At 39.2% G+C, this 24,422-nt stretch overlaps 1 protein-coding gene across 3 annotated transcripts in view; it reads right to left on the reverse strand.

Moving 5' to 3' along the window:
• The window catches only part of ATP9B (ATPase phospholipid transporting 9B (putative)), a 323,289-nt gene that overhangs the window by 24,165 nt on the left and 274,702 nt on the right, over positions 1–24,422 (reverse strand). For all 3 annotated transcript variants that reach the window (XM_056521396.1, XM_056521395.1, XM_056521397.1), the window contains exons 16-22: positions 14,904–15,065; positions 12,622–12,714; positions 9,989–10,072; positions 7,793–7,963; positions 7,399–7,497; positions 3,904–3,993; positions 2,915–3,059 (exon numbers count right to left, since the gene is read on the reverse strand). In XM_056521396.1, coding sequence (XP_056377371.1) covers positions 2,915–3,059; positions 3,904–3,993; positions 7,399–7,497; positions 7,793–7,963; positions 9,989–10,072; positions 12,622–12,714; positions 14,904–15,065 — 844 coding nt within the window. The remainder of the gene's footprint in view (positions 1–2,914; positions 3,060–3,903; positions 3,994–7,398; positions 7,498–7,792; positions 7,964–9,988; positions 10,073–12,621; positions 12,715–14,903; positions 15,066–24,422) is intronic.

A 24,422-nucleotide genomic window follows, 5' to 3' on the forward strand; every position in this document is an offset into this window, starting at 1 on the left:
TATTGTAGTGCTTGACCTGGTCCGTCATGGTGTCGCGAATGGTGTATGGAGTGGGCTCCATACTCGGCGGCCCTTAGCTGATTCTTGAAGCTGGGGCCGCCGTTCATAGCCGGCATGCGGTGATTGCCATGGCTGGCTATTAACCCTTTAGATTGCGTTTGTCAAAACTGCCAACGGCATCTAAAGGGACCTTTAATCTGTCACTTGTAGTCTGGTGGGGGGAATCCACTGTCGGGATAGCCGGAGGGCTTACCTCCCCTTCTGTCCCAGCTCTGCATTTGATATAGCCTGTGTCAGAACCCGTGGGGTTGAACCGTTCTGACAGCTCTCTCTGTTTTGTTTTGGGCTATGCCCAGCTGTCTGGACTGGTCAGCTGATCTTGATATGAGCACCTGGTCTGGGCCTATATATAAGTTGGCAGTCTACTACCAATGGGTAAGTGAAGAAAAGGTAGTCCAGCAGTGCCTTTAAAATGTAGATCCTTTATTGAACTTTCTTAAAATGCAGAGCACACACCATCCACCTTCACCTGGTCAGCAGACCTCACCTATGTGTGCTCTGCATTTTAAGAAAGTTCAATAAAGGATCTACATTTTAAAGGCACAGCTGGACTACCTTTTCTTCACTTACCCACAAGTACAAAGCCGGGCCGGGCTCGAGTCCTTGCAGACCGTGGAGGAGGTGAGCTGAGAGAACTTTATTTTCTTCATTTGCATATAGTCTACTACCAATCCTTGCCAGCTAAAGAGCTCTGTGTACTCCTAGCTAGCATTTATATTGTATCTGTTATATTTGGCATTTTGACCCATTGGCTCCGCTCTCTGACTCTTCTCCTGGCTTTGTGAATTGGCTTGTTTCGGACTGTGGACAACGACTTATTGTGTGTATGTTTAGTTATTTTTCTGTTAGTCTGAGTGATTCCATTGCGAGTCCCGACCTCTGTCTGCATTATAGTTTATTATTTTGACTGGACTGCCCTCACTTATTGTAAAAGTAGGGACTGTCACCATGGTTACGGACCCGCTACCTAGGGCGGGTACATAAGTAGGCAGGGATAGAGGGAGTGGGCGAGAACAGTGTGCACTCCTTCCCTGCCCAGATGTGACAGCCTGGCTGGACCAGGCTCTATCAAATGAAGGCAGATCACACAAATCAATGTAGTTCTTAGGAACTACATTGATCTGTATGAGGAATCTAATGATTCCTCCTAAACGTCCCCTAAGGGACCAATAAAGTGTATTAAAAAAAATGTTTTTTTTTTTTTATAAAAGTAAAAAAAAAAAACACCCATTAACCCCTTCCATAGTAAAAGTTCGAATCACCCCCCCTTTTCCCATATTACAAACAAGTAAACAAAATAAAAAGAACATATTGGGTATCGCCGCATGCGTAATTGTTCAAACTATTAGAATATAACATTATTTATCCCTTACGGTAAATGGCATAAATGTAAAAAAAAATACCAAACCCCAGAACTGCGTTTTTTAATCACGTCACATCCCAGAAAAAAAGTAAGTAAAAAGCGATCGAAAAGTCAGATCAATACCACAATGTACAGATAAAAACAACAGATTATGGCCCAATAAATGAGCCCTCATACAGCTTAATATACAAAAAAAAGTTATAGGGGTCAAAGGAGGACAATTTTATGCATACAAATTTTAGTACAAAAAGTTATAATTTTTTAAAAGTAGTAAAATAAAACAAAACCTAGGTAAATAGGGTATTGTTTTAATCGTATGGACCTACAGAATATAGTGTCATTTTTACCGAAAAGTGCACTGTGTAGAATTGGAAGCCCCCAAAAGTTTCAAAATAGCTTTTTTTTTTTTTTCAATTTTGCCCCACATATAATTTTGTTTCACTGTATATTTGGTAGTAAAATGAGTGATGTCATTACAAAGTATAATTTGTGGTGCAAAAAAGAAGCCCTCATATGGGTCTGATGAAAAATCCCATTGTCCTTAAGGGGTTTACACTTACACTGTTTACCATGCAAGATCATAAACATTATATTTTAATGTCTTGGACAATTATGCACGTGGTGATACCAAATTTGTTTATTATTTTTATGTGTTTTTATTTGTGTAGGGAAGGGTGATTTTATATTTTATTAGGACAGGGGTATACTTTTTTTTCTTAAAATGTTTTAATTTATTTTACACTATTTATGTCCCCAAAGGGGGCTTTTATATGCAATCATTAAAGGGTTAAAGACGGGAAGCAGCGGAATTGCCGCTCTCAGTCATTAGCGGTGAATGTCTGGCTACTGATGGTAGACCACTAAGAAGCAAGTGCAGCTCCTCCGCTGAATGTCACCTAATGCTTCAGGGCGTACATTTACCCCCTGGTGCGTTAAGCCCTGGACATTAAAGGGGTACTCTGGCGCTAAGACATCTTATCCCCTATCCAAAGGATAGGGGATAAGATGCCTGATCGGGGGGGGGGTCCCGCCGATGTGGACCCCCATGATCTTGCACACAGAACCCCGTTATAATCAGTCCCGCAGCATGTTCGCTCCAGGTCTGATTACTGGCGATCGCGGGGACTGATTATAACGGGGTGCAAGATCACAGGGCTCCCCAGCTGCGGGACCCCCGCGATCAGGCATCTTATCCCCTATCCAAAGGATGTCTTAGCGCCGGAGTACCCCTTTAAGGGTGTAAATTTACGCCCAATGTATTTAATAGGTTAACAAAGTGAGCTATTTCAAATTTCCAGATTTAAATAAATTATTAAAATTATTTATTTAAATTCCATATTTAAATAAATAATTTAGGCAACATAAGGAAAGACAGAGTATTTATTTCCCTTTATATCAACATATGTATAACTGTAACGATAGGTTTATATAGAGATGCAATGTCTAGGTTTTTAACAATGAAAGTGCAGAAGACTAGCTGGTTCTTCTTACCTATGGAACATGTGCGTCTTCCTGTATGCTGTTGCAAAAGCTTAACAATCTGTGCTTTCTGTGTTGGGGAACAGCGGCAACACACGACGGCAGGGCACTGACAGGCAAGCTCAACAAATTCATGCTCATAATATTTTAAACACACCTACAGTAAAGAAATGAGAAAAAATAACTTTTTTGCACGTGGAGCTACAAAATACAGTAGTCTCATAACTTACAATGGCCTCAGGGCACAATATTTTCAACATACAATGGTCTTTCCTGGACCATTGTAACTTAGTCAACATACATTTCTATGGACAGTCCAGATCTGCGAAACTTGTCAATGTCTGAAAGATCCAACCAATCAGAATGGCCATTTCACTGGTAAAATACCTGTATTACTGAAGTACATGTACTGATCAGTTGTCTGGTAGCGTATCCCTACATTACAGGGAGATACTACATGTCCTGTACAACTTTTTATATGTGCCAGGGTTAGCCAGGTGAGGGTGGCACCATTTTATTTTTTTGGGACACTGTGTGTTCTGCACAGGGCCCTGAAGAAGCACCTGTCCACGACAAAGAAAGTGATTTACAGCTTCCAGCAGTTCTTACTTAGCTTTATATGTAAGAACACTATTTATCTGTATTAGTTATCTATTTCTCTCTTTAATCCTCACTTTATCCTATTTTTAGATGATTGATTCTGGGAGCTTCAGGACCAATTACCAGGTTTCCATAGAGTTATGGTCTCAGGATACAATCATTTCAACATACAATGGTCATCCTGGAACAAATTAAAGTTGTAATTGAGGAACCATCGTATGATGTTTTTTGACATTTTGTTGACATTTTTTTTTAAAGGTGGGGCTTTTATATGTATTTTTGAAACATGTTTTATCTATTGACATTAAAAACTTAGTTTACATATCAAACAGAGTTATTACGGTATGTGATGTCAAGAGTTATAACAATTATGGTATTATTAAAAAATAAACAAACCTCACCTCAAGAGAATCGCCTGCGATCACTAAGGCACAATCATGTTTTCTTCTGAAAGCATTTAGCTCTAAGTGAGCTTCACTTCGACTACTAACCTGCAATCATGGTAAAAAAAATACAGAAACTTCTAAAAACGACATATTACAAAATTACACTGACAGGAATAATAATAATAATTATTATGTTAAAGAACAGAGGAGCCAATATATTAAAAAAAAAAAAAAAAAAGAGTTTTACTGATCACTTAAAAACAGTCTCCAGGTTGCCCCACCACTTCCTGTTGCCATTGCAGTGCAAAGTCATGTCTTTCATAGTCACTTGACTGGCACAGCCAATTGCTAGGAGAAGCTATATCATATCAGCCAAAAAGATATCTGCACTGCATTCATGTCACTCCTTGGAGTCAGGATGGTCCAATATCAGTGTACTTCTACCCTCTGTTATTGACTGTGTATGGTATCTCCTCTAGGTGCACTACTCTTCATAGAAATCAATGGTTGTTACTGAAACCAAGTTTTATTGTTTAATTTGCATAACAGTATAATTAATAACTAAACTTAAAGGTGTACTCCGCTGCTCCAGCGTACGGAACATTGTGTTCCGAACGCTTTGAGGGGGCGGAAGGGGGTTGTAACGCAATGGCCGTCACGTCTTTTCCCATAGACTTGCATTGAGGGGGGCATCGCCATGACGCCACAACCCCTGCACAAGGGGCGTGGCCGTGACATAACAACCTCTGCCGCCCACTCTAAGCATTCTAAATGAATGCCAGGTACTGCACAGGGATAAGATGTCTAGGGGCGAAATACCCCTTTAAATCATTTTTTTCTGGGATTATAATATTGATAGTCTGTTCTTAGTTTAAGAAAACAGTATAAAATGGTTAGGGGTCAAATAGCTAGGGGTCTGACTTCTGGCACTCCTACCAATTAGCTGCCTAAAGGAGTGCAGCATTTCACCAAGCTATGCATGATATTCTAGTTCACCAGGCACAAGGCCACACATTTGGTAATGGCTATACTGCACTCAATTCCATTCACATCGCTACAAAGCAGAGTCACTACCAAAAATCCCCCCTGGCTATCAATGAAAGGGATGTGGTACAGCCAAATCTGTCACCTAGTTGGCAAGAGCGCCAAAAGACCTACTCTTACTGATCTGATACCAAAAGATAGGGCATCAATATTATGGTACAAGAAAACCTGTTTATCCTCTAATTTAGTACCAACATTCACATGTGACCTACACAGAGGGGATAGAGATGCCACAACTGGAGTCCTGACAAACAGTTTTGATACCTCAAAGGGTATGAAACTATTAAAACAAATAAATTTATAGCACATATACAATTTTTCAGCAGATTCTAAAATATTACTAAAGCTACATACACATATGAAACTAGTAAACAAAAAAGAAAACTGCTGGCAAATGATTAGGTTTTAAAATTTCATTTCAAAGTCCTTACACGCCAAATTAACATAATTGTAGTTTCCCTACTTATTATAAACTATAGAAAACCGCAAAGTAAATAGATTTTGTTCAAGAAACTTAATTTGCAATGTTACTTTACGAAAAGGTCAACAAAAATTGATCTGAAGTTTTATCAGAAGCATTAATAATTTAATTGCAAATAGGAGTCTGCAGGGCCTAATCTGCTATTCTGATGTTTCACAACAAACTGCATTTACATGTAAATTATATTCTAATAATTATTTCTGTTGGAAAAGTGCTTCATTTAGACGAGACACAGACATATGTCTTATCAGAGAGAGACAAAGAAGTCGCAACAACTTTGCCATTTTTATTTTGGAACATAAAACCAAGTTATAATTAAAAGTGCATGGAAAATTGCTGCCTCCTCAGCACTGCCTTAAAAAATAATTATTATTTAAAATATTCTATGGAGTGCTTCACATATTCTCATATATTTTATGTCTGTAATTATGTGCCATTTGGCAATCCTTCTCTGAGCGCAATAAAAAACACAATGTCTGGCTAATCGATGTACATACGAATGAAAGACAACCATTAAAAATGCTGTTCTCTAACCATGCATAAACGGTAGGCAGAAGTTAAAGCTGACTACCTAGATTATCACAAAATGTAAAAGTAACTTTTTAGCTTTTTAAAAATGAAGCTTGCAGAGGACCTATAATGCAGAGGTCAAATGGTTTTTAGTTAACAGATCATTAAACCTGACAAAAAATACTTAAAGGGGCACTGTCAGATACAAAAACTTTTGATATGTTGTAAAGCATGTATAACCAATAGGTTTTGCAATTGCTTTCATAATTTTTTTTTCAGTATTTCATAGTGAAAAAGCCAGTCAAACAACTGCCCCCCCTGCCTGCTTGGACACATACTAGTCCTGCTGTGTCCATGCATCATCATCTATGTCATGGACACACTTTCTTGATTGACAGCTGTGAGCGCAGGGCTCACAGCTGGAGTAAAAATCCTCCTACTGTCAGCTTGTGTCCCGCTACTGTCAGTGAGGACAAGCTGGGAGTTGTAGTTTTGCTAATGCTAGGGGAGATGTGAGCAGACAGCATAATGAGGGAGGGGGTGGAGACCTGCACAGTGAGGCCACGCCCCCTCCCTTTGAGAGGAATTCAGACTAGTGAGCTAAATTAAAAGTGTAATAAAAAAAAAATAAAGGTGCTAGACACAAAAAAAATAGATGTAGATGGTCAGGATTAGATGCTGAGTGATATATTTAAAATGTTTACTTTACTTTACTTTACTTTAGTATGTAAAGGACCCGACTCCACAGGACTGGGAAAAAGATCCTCAAGGAACCTCATATGAGCCAAAAGATCCACGGGAGTCCTCTGGAAAGACAGATGTCAGAGAGGGGTGCTGATGGATAGAAGTTAAATCAAGGAAAGAAGATGCAGACAAGATATACAAAATAATAACGATTTGTTATAAACTATCCATTGACAAAGCATTTGAGGGTCCAGTCCTCTTCATCAGTTCCACACACTGGACCCTTGAAATGATTTGACCATGTTTAGTTTATAATAAATCTTTATTATATTTTATATCTTGTCTGTATCTTCGGTCCTTGATATAACCTTCTAGCCAGGACTCCTGTGGATCTTCTGGCTCATATGAGGTTTCATTAGGGTCTTTCTCCTTGTCTGAATTTATTGCCTCATTGCCTTAAGTTGTAGGTGGATGCGGGCAGCTCCAGGCTTCTTGTACATTTATGCATCATTGTGGTGCAAAGTGCCAGGTGGTGCACTTGTTTATCAAAAGGATAATGGCACTTAGATTGGCTAGTTTGTGTTCTTTCTTTAACATTTTTTGAGACCAAAGGTGTCAGGTCTATAGATCCTTTTCAGCAGCTTACATCAGGCCCAGTAGGTCTTCTATAACCCCCTGGAGGCATACAATTCTAATGTGTACATATGAACTGCCGTATCACTGCTATATAAAGCGCTGTCATGTTTAAGGTAAATAAAATGAAATAGCGTAATAAAAAAAAAAAGACTTACTGGTCTAAAAATGTGAATATCCTGGTTCCGCGATACAAGGTGAGAACTCTTTGCTATACATGTAGCTGTTTCCAGCTTGTCTCCAGTAAGCATCCATATCTAAAAGCAAATTAAAAATAATAGTTTTAAGATCATAACATCAGGTTCTCTAGGAGGCTGAAAAGATGCACAGGCTGTATGTTATTTACTATCCCTTAACTTTTTTGACAATCAAAAGAGCTCACAAAAGGGCTCATCACCTTCAATATGGCCTACAACAAATGGGAAAGTTTGGTACCAGATGGCCTTGGATGGCCTAAGGAACCTTGTACATATCTTTTTTTTTTTAAAGCCAGCAAATCTTCTCCTCCTCAAATAGTGGGGCTACATTCTTCCCTGTTTTAATTACAATTACCTTTATTCCAGCATTTCTCAGCATTTCCAGCGTGGGCCTGACATCTGCCTGAAGTTGATCCTCCACACCAGTTAAGCAAAGTAACTCCATTTCCCTTTCCAGGCTCTCTACTACTGCTGCCACTTTCAGAGCTCTGTCATGTATACTTAGCTTGGCTTGATTGTATCGATTCTGGACACAAAGATCAAAAAACACTTGTAAACCTTTGTTAGCAAAAAGATATTAAACTTACATTCATATAATAAAAATAGATCCACAGGGTTACAAAGTTCGCTGTCAACCTATATTATGAACAATAGCTCAGCCTCCTTCTTTGTATTAATTTTATTAGAATTGGTGACAAAGGGCACAATAGGCCTACAATCACCCTCATGGTTTCTAAAATATATTGTCAGTAGTGTTCAGACTGGTGAGATTTCCCCCAAAGGATGCCCTAAGAGCTAATGAATCTTTCCCACACATACTCTTTTGTACTTCAGTAAAAATGCTTGTCCTGTAATTGTTATTGTGTTTGTATTGCCAACACTGGTAAGGGCACAATGATTTCCTTCTGCTCACCCCACAGGAAAAACTTTTCCTTTGAAAGCTATGTTCTTCCCATTTCAAGAGTAAAAATCTGAAACCAGGCTGATTCCAACAATGTGCTTTCATAGACTCATAATATATTAATTAAAATATACAAAGGTCACAGGTAATATGTCCATCTCCTTCAATCTGTTACATAATTCATATACCACATAATTCATACTTCACCCAATCAAACATCACTTTTATTTTAACCCCTTAAGGACTCAGGGTTTTTCAGTTTTTGCACTTTCGTTTTTTCCTCCTCATCTTTTAAAAATCATAACCCTTCCAATATTGCACCTACAGACCCATATGATGCCTTGCATTTTTCACCACCAATTGTACTTTGTAATGACATAAGTCATTTTAGCAAAAAAATCTATGCCGAAACAAAAAACACGCCATTTTGTAACTTTTGGGGGCTTCCATTTTTACACAGTGCACTTTTTGTTAAAAATTATACTTTATTTATTCTATAGGTCCATATGAATAAAATATTACCCAACTTATATAGGTTACATTTTGTTTTACTTCTGGTGAAAATTATAATATTAGTATGTTTAAAAATGTCCTGTTCTGACCCCTATAACTTTTTTTTTTTCGCATTCGGGGATGTATGAGGGCTCATTTTTTGCGCTATGATCTGAAGTTTTTATAGGTACCATTTTTGTTTTGATGGGACTTTTATACATTTTTTTAAGGTATACAAAGTGACCAAAAATACGCAAATTTGGACTTTGGAAATTTTTTTTTACGAGTACGTCATTGACCGTGTGGTTAAGTTAGTATTATATTTTTATAGTTCGGACATTTATGCATGCGGCGATATCACATATTTTTATATTTATTTTAGTTTACATATTTTTCTTTTTTTTCATGGGCAAAAGGAGGTGATTCAAACTTTTATTAGGGAAAGGGTTAAATCACATTTATTAACTTTTTTTTTTCTATTACACATTTATAGCCACCATAGGGGACTACAACATGCAATCTTCTGATTGCATATACTGATCAATGCTATGCCATAGCATAGCACTGATCAGTGTTATTGGCGCTCCATTGCTCCAGCCTGGATCTCAGGCATAGAGCGACGATCGGACGCCGACGAAGAAGGTAGGGACCCTCCTCGTGTGTCCTCCGTGGTGATCCTGATCAGCCCGACTGAGCTGCTGGGAAGCATATTTTGTTTTCATTTTAGATGTGGCGATCAACTTTGATAGGGGATAAGTGTCAAATCGCCGGAGGTCCTACCGCTGGAACGCCCCGTGGACTCCCGTACAGGGCCCTGGCAGTCTGAATAAAGGGCACATGTCGACCACCGCATGGAGCGGCAGCTGACAAGCCTCCTCAATACAACGCTATGGGAGAGCCAGAGCGCTGCATTCGGCAATCTCAAGCTCTGCCATAGTGCTGAATTGAGGGGGCATGTCGGCCCCCACTTTGTGCGGTGGTCAAAATGCCCCCTTTCTTGGGCCCTGTATGGGAGATCTTACACTCTTATACGGGACCCCCCCGTGATCTAACACTTACTTTTCAGATCCTAGAGTACTCATCAACAGTAAAAGAAAATTACATATTACTTAATAAAACTCAAAAAAAATCAAAAAGTTCAACTATAGCCCATTGTACCTCAAAATCTTGATATTGTTCTTCAGTTAATGATTTTTTGGAAACAACCAGAGTTCTTAGTCCTTCTCTTGCCATATTTCCACACTATAAAAATAAAGTAAGAAAATACAGCCATAGATGTGGATAATTTTTTATAAAACAATGTAAATTAATCATTTCCATAGTCAATGTTACTATCACATTGCTACTGAGTAGACTAGTCTAATCTAATGAAATAATCGCAATGGCTGGATAAAAAGATCAGCCTAAAGAGGCAGCCCACTTACAGTGCTCCAATATCTATAGTAAAATATACAACCAGCTCTACAGAAGGATTGTTGAACAATGATCTTCTAACAAAGGGGAAATGACCTCATGTGTGCCAATTCTCAAGCAAGGTCACCACATTTGTACACAATTTCACATTCTGTCTCCTTAGTGACAGGCTGGAAATATATTAGGTACCAAAATTGTTAGGGTAAAACCTTATTTAACTTATTTTATTTTTGTCTTTTGAATCATCATTTAATAAAAAAAAAAATAAAAAAAAACATAATAATTAAATAAAAAATAACAGTACACAGCTTGGACATTATGTGTTTGCTATGTCATATTATTAGCATTGACATTTATATAATTATTTCAAATAATCATCTGTCAATTGTTTAAAAAAACATAAGCTTAATAAATGTCATTGGGGAAAGAGGTCTATTGATTTGACCTCATATTGCTAAATAAACTAAACAAATTTTTTTTCTTACAATTAATTATGTATCATTATCGCCAAAAGTAATTTTTATGACATTTTGTTAGGTCTTCGGGGAGTTTAATTTAATCATGCCTCTGATTAAGTGAAGCTGGCCTGCAGCATATATTGATTCATATTGCCAATACCATCATCAACATATGCATGGTGATCAGTCTATTACTATATTGTCAGGCAGAGAGCTAGATTAAGATGACTATAGACAAAACAAAGCCTGCAAGAAAAGTTTTTGTATATTTAGCCATTTGTAAAATATGAGCCACTCTTTTCACAACAGGTTTGTTGACTAGCATTTCATAAAGTCCTAAGCTGGCCATATAGAGAAAAGTAAATGACCAACAGAAGGACTGACAATGATCAGTCATCACCTAGGAACTCTATATTTGAAAGTGAATGTGATTCAAATATATAAAGGGATGCTCCCGAGGAAAAAACAACAAGAATTTGAAAAAAAAAAAAATCTCCAAGATGGATGATCCTTCTTTATTTCTAGAAAAACACTGGGTCTCTTAGTGGACAGAAGTGAATATACTTTGATATATAAATACAAGATAATAAAACATTCCATTTGCTACATTTTCTAAAGATAAACAAGTTATTTGAATAAAGAAGTGAATTATATATTTTAACTTTAACAAACCAAGAAAAAAACTAAAGTCTACAGCAATATTAAAGGGGTATTCCAGGAAAAAACTTTTTTTATATACCAACTGGCTCCAGAAAGTTAAACAGATTTGTAAATTACTTCTATTAAAAAATCTTAATCCTTTCAGTACTTATGAGCTTCTGAAGTTAAGGTTGTTCTTTTCTGTCTAAATCCTCTCCGATGACACCTGTCTCGGGAAACGCCCAGTTTAGAAGCAAATCCCCATAGCAAACCTCTTCTAAACTGGGCGTTTCCCGAGACACGTGTCATCAGAGAGGACTTAGACAGAAAAGAACAACCTTAAAGGGGTACTCCGCCCCTAGACATCTTATCCCCTATCCAAAGGATAGGGGGATAAGATGTCAGATCGCCGGGGTCCCGCTGCTGGGGACCCCGGGGATTGCTGCTGCAACACCCCGCTATCATTACTGCGCAGAGCGAGATCGCTCTGCACGTAATGAAGGACAATACAGGGACCGGAGCATCGTTACGTCACGGCTACGCCCCTCGTGACGTCACGGCCCGCCCCGTCAATACAAGTCTATGGGAGGGGGCGTTGCGGTCGTCACACCCCCTGCCATAGACTTGCATTAAGGGGACGTGCCTTGATGTCATGAGGGGCGGAGCCCTGTTGTCACGCTGCTCTGGCCCCTGTATCGCCCGTCATTACACACAGAGCGAACTCGCTCTGTGCAGTAATGATGGCAGGGTGCCGCAGCGGGCATCCCGTGGGTCCCCAGCAGCGGGACCGCGGAGATCTAACATCTTATTCCCTATCCTTTGGATAGGGGATAAGATGTCTAGGGGCAGAGTACCCCTTTAACTTGAGAAGCTCATAAGTACTGAAAGGATTAAGGATTTTTTTTGAAAGGATTTTTTTAATAGAAGTAATTTACTAATTTGTTTAACTTTCCGGAGCCAGTTGATATATAAACAAAAGTTTTTTCCTGGATAACCCCTTTAATCTTTGAATTATGAAGTTCCAAGTCATCTTCATAAGAGCAGTCAATAATGCATTCCAAAAAACAACAGTTCCTGCTGTTAAATGAATGACAATTGATAACTGTAGAAAAAGACAGCAATATATTAATAGTACGTGGTCATTACCAACACAATTATCGTACGGTATATAAAAATGGTGACAGATTAGCTTTCACATTAAGCTTAATGGGTAGCAAAACCAGCTACACAAAATATGCAGCAGATCCTGTACATGTACCCTAAGTATTTTTTGGACCCTACCTCTTCTTCCAACCAGTCATTATATTGTACAATGCTAGCCATGGCAACATCAGCACCTTTCATGTAGAAAGTGATATCTCCAGACGATTCTTCCTGCAATAACAAGAACTTTATATAATTAATATCAATGGTGATAATGTTACCGCAGCAAACAGTAGAGACACAAAGCCATGGTGTCTTATTCTTCTGCACAAGAACCTGCATTACATTCTTTACTGTTCTTTAAAAACATATCCCCTATTCCCAGGATAAGTGTCTGACCCCCTGAGGTCACCAGAACAGGGACCTGATCCTCCCAGCTGAGCACTCTGGCCCCCATCGGCGGCCTGCACAACCAATCACAGTCCAGGGTGGGATACTTTAAAGAGGGACCCAAAGGATGTTAGTATAGGTTTTCTCCATGCCGGTCCCAGCACAATAGGACATACTTTTTAGAAGCCAAAATACCCCTTTAATGCTATGTTTCAGATCAAGCATGCACTGCACTTTAGCAGACAATAAAACATGCTCTTATAACCTGTCTGGTGACATTTAGTTAAAGGGGTACTCCGGGATGCAACAGCTCCACCGATACCTCCAAAATCCTGCTTCTGTCCTCTGCTGCAATCCTCTTTTGGCTTCTTGTGGTCAATTCGTCATACTGAAGATTAGTTTATTGCTGGCTGCAGAGATGTCCAGCCTCGTCCTGTGATTGGCTGAGCAGCAGTGTGACATATTTTTCCTGGGCACCAAAAAGAAGACCGGGGCTCAATATGTCACACTGACGCTCAGCCTATCACTGGCAAAGTGGAAATCAATGTAAGAATGCAGAGAAGGACAGGAGTGGGGTACCAGAAGAGTGACGGGAGGTAAATTCAGATATTTTATTATAATTTTTTTATGCTGGCATTCTGGGCAAGTTAATAAACAAAAGTTACATCCTGGTGTACCCCCAAATTGGGATATGGATTGCTTAATGCCATTACACTAGCATGCTTTACCAAGTTAAAACCCACAACCTGGCTAATAGTGTAAATGTTTTATGTGCTAAACCAATTTCTTTTTACGTGGAACATTTATATGATCTAATACAATAAAAAGTTACATATATATATATATATATATATATATATATATATTATATATATATATATATATATATATATATATATGTAAATAATTTAACAAGAAGCACAACATGACAAGCAATAATAGAAGACTAAATTGTGAATTGATGAAACAAAGTAATTTTATGACAATATACCTCCAGTCAACTGAGAGCATGCAGACTTTAGTCAGCCTGCAAAATGCTGACAAAGGGAGAGACTGAGGTGGAGGGCAGGCAACAATATCAGTTTTATTGTTGTCACTAATTTATTAGGAATCAAATTAAACACCACCAGTTTAATTCACAATAAATCCGCAAAATAAGATACACATTACTTATACGTCAACTAAAAGATAAGAGGGCATGGAATGACAAGGGGATGTGAGGTGGCATATTAAGATGAGTTGCATTTATGTTGTATCCTACAAGGTTTATATAGGAAGACTGGGCAATACCGGGTACTCTGCTAGTAGTCTACAAAAAACATTGATCATCCCTTTAAATACACAGAATTACTTATGTAAGGGATTTTTATTTTTTCAAATCAACTGGTTCCAGAAAGTTGTACAAATTTGTAAATTACTTCTATAAAAAAATCTCAATCCTTCCAGTACTTATCAGCTGCTTTATGCTCTAGAGGAAGTTGAGCTGTTCTTTTCTATCTGGCCCCTCTGTCCAAGTCAGGAACTATCCGGAGCAGGAGAGGTATGCTGTGAGGAGTTGCTTCTACTCTGGACAGTTCCTAATACAGACAGAGGTGTCAGCAGAGAATACTGTGGTCAGACTGAAAAGAACAACTCAACTTCCTTTAGAGCAGCTGATAAGTATTAGAAGGATTAAGATTTATTAATAGAAATAATTTACAAATCTGTATAGCTTTCTGGAACCAGTTGATTTGAAAAAATAAAAATAAAACTAGTTTTCCACCAGAGTATCCCTTTATGTTTCTGTTTGTATTGTTTTTCAGAGTTGAATTAACAGTACAAAACATATCTAATATAATAGTAGTTTGACAGACAGATTTTCCTATTTCAGGATACTGTAGAGGCCACGCGCTGAAGACTACACTATGCACAGCATTGTTTTTCTTTTGCAAACACAAGGGTCAGCTTTAAAGCCTGTAAAATCTTTAATGTTAACTTTAAAATGATGTTCCAAGATGACCATTTTCTTAAAATAAATAGTATACACTTACTCTGACTATGATGCCCATCCTTTTGCTTTCAGAAGTAAAGGGAAAGATTTGGAGAATGAAGAATGTCAGAATCTGTCCACTGGGGGTTTTAAGTTGCATGGATGTCAGATCTCTGTTGACAAGAGTGAGGCCAACACTTTCTGTCCACTGCACAAGTGCAACCTATAAGAAAGGAAATCTTAAGTAGTATTACATACATCAACGATAGGCTATGGAAGAAGACTTAGTATGTTCTACAGAGGATATATTATTACAGGCTCTAAGTATACAGGGGGAGCATTATCAAAACCTGTGCAAAGTAAAACTTGCCCAGTTGCCCATAGCAACCAATCAGATTGCTTCTTTGATTTTAAGGAAGGCCTGTGAAAAATGAAAGAAGCAATCTGATTGGTTGCTATGGGCAACTGGACAACTTTACCTCTGCACAGGCTTTCATAAATCTCTGCCACAATGTATTCAATGTATTTTACTTTTTTGTTTACAATTTGTTATATTGCAGCCTTGTCTTAAAAAAGATTATTTTCCATTCAATACCCAATAATGACAAAGTAAAAACAGAATGGTATAAATGTTGAAAAGAAAAAACAAAAATACTACATTGACATAAGTATTCAGACCCTTTACTCCATATTTAAAGCACCTGTGGAAGAGATTCCAGCCTTCAGTATTCTTGGGTATGATGCAACAAGTTTTGCGCACCTTGACTTGGGGATTTTCTGCCATTCTTCTCTGCAGATCCTATCAAGCTCTGTCAGGTTGGATGGGGAGTGTCAGTGGGCAGCTATTTTCAGAGATGTTCGCAGATATTTTCAGAGATGTTCGATGGGCTCTAGCTGGTCCACTCTAGGACATTCCCAGAGATGTCCTTAAAGGAGATTTCCGGTACGGACTATTCCTATTCTATCCTGCCCGGGCTGCAAAAAAAGAGAAAACTTTCACTTACCTTCCTACGTTCCCCCGGACTGTCTACTTCCTACTTCCCTTAGCCCTGAACATCACACGGCGCTTCAGCCTATAACCAGCCGCAGCTGTTGCGAAGCTCCGGGGGAATGTAGGAAGGTAAGTTAAAGTTTGTTTTCTCTGTTTGTGCAGCTTGGGCACGATGGAATAGGAATAGTCCGTACCAGACATGTCCTTTAAGCCATACCTGTATTGTGCTTAGAGTCAATGTCCTGTTGGAAGTTGAACTTTCAGCCCAGTCTGAGGTTCATTCTGGCTCAGGTTTTCAATAAGATTATATCAGTAACTTTGCTCCATTCAACTTTCCCTCAGACATGACCAGTCTCCCTGCCCCAGCTGTTGAAAAACATCCCCAACAGCATGGTGGTATTAGGCAGATGATGAATAGTGTCTGGCTTCCTCCAGACATGATGCTTAGAATTGATTAAAAAAGGTCAATATTGATAAAGTTATCTCTTCTCTCCTCACACAGCACACAGTATACAGTGTTATAATAATAGAATATCCTCGACCCCCCCCCCCCCCCACCTAGTAAATTTAGTGCTACAGACTGTAATATAGAAGTTCCCTCATATATATTTAGGCATATGTCACATATGTCTAGCGTTCTGCTCAGTGAACCCTGCCTAAACTCACCACAACTGATGACAACTGCATGCTGGACAGGGGAATGCCGCAAGATGCGCTCCCCTGTCTGGTGCCCGTGCAGCTGGTTCCACTTCAGGCATCCAAATTGAGACTCCAAATGAGTACCGATACTTTTTTAAAGGGGTACTCCGGTGCTTACACATCTTATCCCCTATCCAAAGGATAGGGGATAATATGCCTGATCGCGGGAGTCCCGCAGCTGGGGACGCCCGTGATCATGCACGCGGCACCCCGTTTGCAATCAGTCCCCGGAGCGTGTTCTGATTACGGTCAACCGCAGAGCCGGCGGCGTGTGACGTCACGCCTCCGCCCCCCATGTGACGTCACGCTCCGCCCCTCAATGCAAGCCTACGGGAGGGGGCTATCCCGAGACTCCCCCATGTCAGCAATCGCCGTAAATCGCAGGTCAATTCAGACCGGTGATTAAGGGCGATTCCGGGTCAATTGGGTCTCCAGTGAACCGGTAAAAAAGGGCGATAGGTGGCATCCGAGATGCGCGGGTGTCACCTCACAATCGCCTGATTGATTGGTCCGGACGACCGATCAATCATCGTGCCTGCTGGGAGGTGATCAGGCAAGTCGGGGGTCCCTTAGCTGTCCATCAGGGCAGGCGGGGGTCCCTGGCATCGACGTGGAGGGTCCCTGGAGTCGGCCGCGTTGGCGGAGGTCCCCGGGAGGCTGGATACAGCAGGAGGTGAGTTGTTCGCCTCCTGCTGTTGCTCAGCAATAACTCCCAGCATACACAGCCAGAGGGCATGCTGGGAGTTGTTGTTTTGCAACAGCTGGTGGCAAAACTACAACTTCCAGCATGCCCTTTGGCTGTTTGTGTATGCTGGGGCTTGCAGTTATGAAACTTTCAACGAAAGTGTGCCATAACTGCAACAACCAGCATGCACAAGCAGCCAAAGGGCATGCTGGGCGATGTAGTAGTGTGCCTCCAGCTGTTGCAAAACTACAGCTCCTAGCATGCCCTTCGGCTGTCAATGCATGCTGCGAGTTGTAGTTCTGCAAAAGCTGAAGGCACACTGGTTGCGAAACACAGAGTTTGTTAAGTAACTCAGTGTTTTGCAAGCAAGGTGTGCCTCCAGCTGTTGCAAACCTCAACTCCCAGCATGCACTGACAGACCATACATGCTGGGAAATGTAGTTTTGTAACAGCTGTAGGCACACCTTGCTTGCAAAACCCTGAGTTAAGTAACAAACTGTGTTCTGCAACCAGTGTGCCTCCAGCTGTTGCATAACTGCAACTCCCAGCATGCACAGACAGCCAAAGGGCATGCTTAGAGTTGTACTTTTGCAACAGCTGGAGGTTTGCTCTCCCCTCCCCCCAATGTACAGGATACATTCACACGGGCAGGGGTTTACAGGGAGTTTCCCGCTGCAAGTTTGAGCTGTGGAAAATATTCCACCGCAGCTCAAACTCGCTGTAAACCCCTGCCCGTGTGAATCTACTCTAAAAACACTACACTACACCTAAAACTAATAAAAAGTTAAACACTACATATACACGTACCCCTACACAGTTACCCCCCCCCCCCCCCTCCAATAAAAAAAAGACCTCTCGTACGGCACTGTTTCCAAAACACCCTTTTTGGGAAACAATGCCAAAGGGTATTTTGGTGGTGGATACAAATCCCCAATTTAGGCCTCAAATGCGCATGGTGCTCTCTCGCTTTGGAGCCCTGTTGTATTTCAAGGCAACAGTTTAGTGCCACATATGGGGTATTTATGTACTTATTCTCCTTTTACCCCTTATGAAAAGGAAAAGTTGGGGTCTACACCAGCAATATAGTGTAATTTTTTTTTTTTTTACACTAACATGCTGGTGTTGCCCCATACTTAATTTTCACAAGCGGTAAAAGGAAAAAAAGACCCCCAAAATTTGGAAAGCAATTTCTCCTGAGTACAGAAATACCCCATATGTGGACGCAAAGTGCTCTGTGGGCGCACAACATGGCTCATAAGTGAGAGTGCACCATGTACATTTGAGGTCTAAATTGGTGATCTGCACAGGGTGGCTGATTTTACCCACATGTGACCCCATTTTGGAAATTACACCAGTCATGGAATGTAACATGGGGTATAGTGGGCCTTAAAACCCCACAGGTGTTTGACGAATTTTCGTTAAAATTGGATGTGAAAATGAAAATAAAAATTTTTTCACTAAAATGCTCGTGTTACCCTACATTTTTCATTTTCACAAGGGAAAATAGGTAAAAAGCCCCCGAAAATTTGTAGCCCCATTTCTTGAGTATGGAAATACCCTATATGTGTAAAGTGCTCTGCGGGCAAACTACAATGCTCAGAAGAGAAGGAGCTCCATTGGGCTTTTGGAGAGAGAATGTGCCCGAAATTGAAGCCCATGTATGTTTACAAAGCCCCCATGGTGCCAGAACAGTGGACCCCCCACACAGAATTGAATAAGGGGTGCAGTGAGCATTTACACCCCACTGGTGTCTGACAGATCTTTGGAACTATGGTCCGTGAAAATGAAAAATGTAATTTTTCATTTGCACAGCCCACTGTTCCAAAGATCTGTCAAACACCAGTGGGGTGTAAATTCTCACTGCACCCCTTATTCAATTCTGTGTGGGGTCTAGTTTCCAAAATGTCACATGTGGGGGGGTCCACTGTTCTGACACCACGGGGGGCTTTGCAAACGCACATGGCCCCCTTCTGTTCCAACCAAATTCTCTCTCCAAAAGCTCAATGGCACTCCTTCTCTTCTGAGCTTTGTAGTTTGCCTGCAGAGCACTTTACATCCACATATGGGGTATTTCCTTACTCAGAAGAAATGGTGTTACAAATTTTGGGAGGCTTTTTCTCCTATTACCCCTTGTGAAAATAAACAATTTGGGGTAACACCAGCATTTTAGTGAAAAAAGAATCAAATTTTTCATTTTCATGTCCGCCTTTAGCAGAAATTTGTCAAACATCTGCAGGTTGTAAAGGCTCATTGTACCCATTGTTATGTGCCTTGAGGGGGATAGTTTCCAAAATAGTATGCCATGTGTTTTTTTTTTTGTTTTTTTTTTGCTGTTCTGGCACCATAGGGGCTTCCTAAAGGCGACATACCCCCCCAAAACCATTTCAGCAAAATTTGCTTTTCAAAAGCCAAATGTGACTCCTTCTCTTCTGAGCATTCTAGTGCACCCGCAGTGCACTTGATGTCCACACATGGGGCATTTTCATAATCAAAAGAGATGGGGTTACAAATTTTGAGGGGCATTTTCTCCTATTACCCCTTGTAAAAAAAAATTACATTAGGGGAAAAACCAGCATTTTAGTGAAATGTTTTTTTTAATTAGTTTACACATAACGAAAAGTCGTCAAACATCTGTGGGGTGTTAAGGCTCACTGGACACCTTGTTACGTTCCTTGAGTTTCCAAAACAGTATGCCATGTGTTTTTTTTTTTTTTTTCTGTTCTGGCACCATAGGGGCTTCCTAAATGTGACATGCCCCCCAAAAACCATTTCAGAAAAACTCACTCTCCAAAATCCCATTGTCGCTCCTTCCCTTCTGAGCCACCTGCTACGCCCTCCAAACAACATATATATACTTTACATACACATGAGGTATTTCCTTACTCGAGAGAAATTTGGTTACAATTTTATTTATTTTTTCTGGGGGGGGGGGGGGGGGAGAATTTCTCTCCTTATACCCCTTGTAAAAATTCAAAAACTGGGTCTACAAGAACATGCGAATTGAAGATTTTGAATTTTCTCTTTCACTTTGCTATTGTGAAACACCTAAAGGGTTAACACACTTACTAAATGTCATTTTGAATACTTTGAGGGGTGCAGTTTTTATAATGGGATAATTTATGGGGTATTTCTAATATGAAGGCCTTTCAAATCAACTTCAAAACTGAACTGTGCCCTGAAAAATTCAGATTTTGAAAATTCTGTGAAAAATTGGAAAATTGTTGCTGAACTTTGAAGCCCTCTGATGTCTTCCAAAGTAAAAACATGTCAAATTTATGATGCAAACATAAAGTAGACATATGTGAATCGATATATCATTTATTTGGGATGTCCATTTTCCTTATAAGCAGAGAGTTTCAAAGTAAAAGCAATCCAAAACTTTTACATTTTTCATAAAATTTTGCCAACATCACCAAAAAATTATGCAAGTATCGACGAAAATTTACAACTAACATAAAGTTGAATATGTTATGAAAAAACTATCTCGGAATCAGAATGAAAAGTAAAAGCATCCCAGAGTTATTAATGCTTAAAATGACAGTGGTCAGATGTGCAAAAAATCCTTGGGTCCGTAAGGTGAAAATGGGCTGGGTCCTTAAGGTTTTTTTTAAATATATTTTTTTTTATATATATTTTTCAAATCAACTGGTGTTAGAAAGTTAAACAGATTTATAAATTACTTCTATTATAAAATCTTAATTTTTCCAGTACTTATCCGCTGCTGTATGCTATAGAGAAGGTTGAGTTGTCAGCAGACGGCACTGTGGTCAGACTGAAAAGAACAACTCAACTTTCTTTAGAGCATAAAGCAGTTGATAAGTACTGGAAAGATTAAGATTTTTTTTTATTAGAAGTAATCTAAAAATCATTTGTGGGACAAATTTTGAAATCTTTGGCAGCTTCAGTTTCTATGCAGTTAAATTTTGGTGAAAATGACACCTTATACAAAATATAACTTTTTGCATGAAAATTTTTAAGTTTAAAATTGTCCTCTTCTGACCCCTATAAATTTATTTTTGAATATACAGGGCTCATTTTTTGAGCCATGATCTGTAGTTTTTATCTGTACTATTTGTTGTTTTGATGTAACTTTTTGATCACTTTTTATAATAGGCTGTAAAAATATGCAGCAGAACGTGTGAACGTACCCTAAAACCAAAATGTAACTGTCCGCCAAAAACACTGCAGTGCACTAGATAATTTTGTACCCTTCTCCAGAACAGTGTCTCCACACAATTCTGTCTCTGAGCTCTACATGCTGTGTTTTCATTCACATGGTTTGCTCAGATATGTATTGTCAGCTGAGACACCTTATATACATAGGGACGACTCTATCTCAATCAATCATGCCCAATAAACTGAATTTACCAGACTCTAATCAAGGTGAAGAAACATCTCAACAATTATTAAAGGGGTATTCCAGGCAAAACCTTTTTTTATATATATCAACTGGCTCCGGAAAGTTAAACAGATTTGTAAATTACTTCTATTAAAAAATCTTAATCTTTCCAATAGTTATTAGCTTCTGAAGTTTTCTGTCTAACTGCTCAATGATGATGTCACGTCCCGGGAGCTGTGCATGATGGGAGAATATCCCCATAAGAACTGCACAGCTCCCGGGACGTGAGTCATCAGAGAGCAGTTAGACAGAAAACAACAACTCAACTTCAGAAGCTAATAACTATTGAAAGGATTAAGATTTTTTAATAGAAGTAATTTACAAATCTGTTTAACTTTCCGGAGCCAGTTGATATATAAAAAAAAGTTTTGGCCTGGAATACCCCTTTAAGAGAAATAGGAGGCCACTGGAGCTAATTTGAAGTGTCTTAGAAAGTGTTTGTATACTTGTCCATACTAAGCCTATACAAAATTATAGTTTTTCCTAATTGCAAAAAAATCTAAATTCTGTTTCCACATTTTCATTATTGGGTATTGAGTGCAGAATGATGGGGGAACAAGGCTGCAACATAATGAAATGTAAAAGGGTTTGAATACTTTCTGAATGCAGTATAGGTTTGATGCTGAAAGAGGCCTGAATTTGGAACCAAGTCTTCAGTTCTTCTGTTACAGCACGTTTTGCTGTATATAAACTTGTACTCAACTATGTGTACGGCAAAACATACATGATACATTGCAATCTTTTTTCTTTTCCAATAATGTAAGCAAATGGGAAAAGAAAAAGTATAACCATAAAATCTGTGCGTGTTTATTTTTACAAGTGCTTTAAGGCTTATTGTCTAGTTGAGAACCTCATAAATAATGTTTTACTAACAAATAAAAACCAATGCACATGTACTAACATGTACATTCAAATACCCTTTATGAATGATGCCCAAGCATACTGGTTACAATTCTGCATCAGTCTTTGTTTTTGGAATTATTCTCAAATACAAAGTCTAAGGTGATCGCTTTTTCTAGAAAAAAAAAGACTGTAAAAAAATTGATAAAATAAAGGTCTTGTAATTAGTTATATATGAGTAATGCTTCTTACAAATAAAAACAGTCTAGACAGCTACTGAACAGATAAAAATATAACGTATTCTAAGTCAAATTTGTCAATATAATTGATGATTGGATTGATCATGACAAGCACAAAATGTTATAGAGAGTCCATTTCACTAACAATAAAATAATTAGACTGGCAGAAAGACAAACTTCTAAAGCAAGCCTATTCCCCTAATTGTATCCAGCGCTTTTCTTCAGTAAAACACTCTTACTCTTTTCTAATGCTTCAAATATTTACACAGTACATTTTGCTTCTCCTCAGGTAGTTTCATACATTTATAGAACATCAGACACAAGTTACACTAGCACTAATGGAGTATTCCCATCTCATGAAGTCATTCTCTATCCACAAAAATTAAATACTGTGTTTCCCCGAAAATAGGTCCTAGCTGTATTATCGGGGTGGGCTGCAATATAAGCCCTACCCCGAAAATAAGACCTAGGCCAGTGGTCTTCAACCTGCGGACCTTCAGATGTGGCAAAACTACAACTCCCAGCATGATGCCTGATGAAGCTGCTTAGGCATTGCGTTGCATTCTGGGTAAATGCTTGGTCTGTGTCCAGCGCCACGTTGAGCCGGCGTCTCCATTGAAGCTGCTTACTCGTATACATATTCAGCTTTCACAGACTCCTGAATGTCTGATCAGCTTCTTTGTCATTCAGGAGCTAGAGAAAGCTTTGGCTGTTCAAGCATGCTAGCAGTTGTAGTTCTGCAACAGCTGGAATTTGTATGCACTGTGTTAGCGCAGTGTTGCCTTCAGCTGTTGCAAAACTGCAACTCTTAGCATGCACACACATTCTTTGTCTGTGGTTTGGCAAAAGCTGGAGGCACACAACTGGAGAATACATAAAACACAGTTTTACAAAGAATGTACCTCCAGCTGTTACAATACTACAACTCCCATCATAGGAGTTGTAGTTTAGGAACAGCTGAAGGCTGCAATCGTGATCTCCTATACTGTATACCAACACACGTTATGGCCAGTATTCAGTATGCTGCAAAATACAGAATAGTCTGTCCACATAAAGATAGATGACCCCTAGTGGCGGCTCTTTTCATTTTTTATTATTTAGTAAAACTAACTTATTTTTAATGTACATTTACAAAAAAAAAATCTCATCAGTAGTACAAAATATGAAAAAGTTTTCCATAATGATTGTGCCTCTTTAAGCATTTTGTCATAACTGAATGTCCCCAGTACTATAAAAACATCTTAAAACCCATCCTGTGTGTCAACCTCAATTGTAAACTCCTCGAACGTTTGTTCTTTTCCCATGTAATCAGTTATCTTATGGAGAACTCATTTCTTGACTGTTAACAGTCTGGTTTTCTCTACCTACACTCTACGGAAACTGCCCTAACCGTAGTCACTAATGATCTTCTGACGGCTAAATCTAAATGCAATTTCTCTCTATTGATTCTTCTGGATCTCTCTGCAGCGTTTGACACTGTAGATCACCAACTCCTCCTTTGCTCTATTGGTCTTAAGGACTCTGCTCTCTCATGTTTTTTTCCCTACCTATGACCATTCACTTGGGGTATAATTTTCTGGCTCTACATTTTACTCTCTTCCTCTCGGGGTTCCTCAGGTCCTCTCTTCTTTCTACACAGATCATATTGGATGAACTATGGCAGATTTCATTTTCAGTACCATCTCTATGCTGATGACACCGCTAATACCGCTTTCGTGACATCACTC

Source organism: Hyla sarda, chromosome 5 (assembly GCF_029499605.1).
Source record: "Hyla sarda isolate aHylSar1 chromosome 5, aHylSar1.hap1, whole genome shotgun sequence".
Lineage (NCBI taxonomy): Eukaryota > Metazoa > Chordata > Amphibia > Anura > Hylidae > Hyla > Hyla sarda.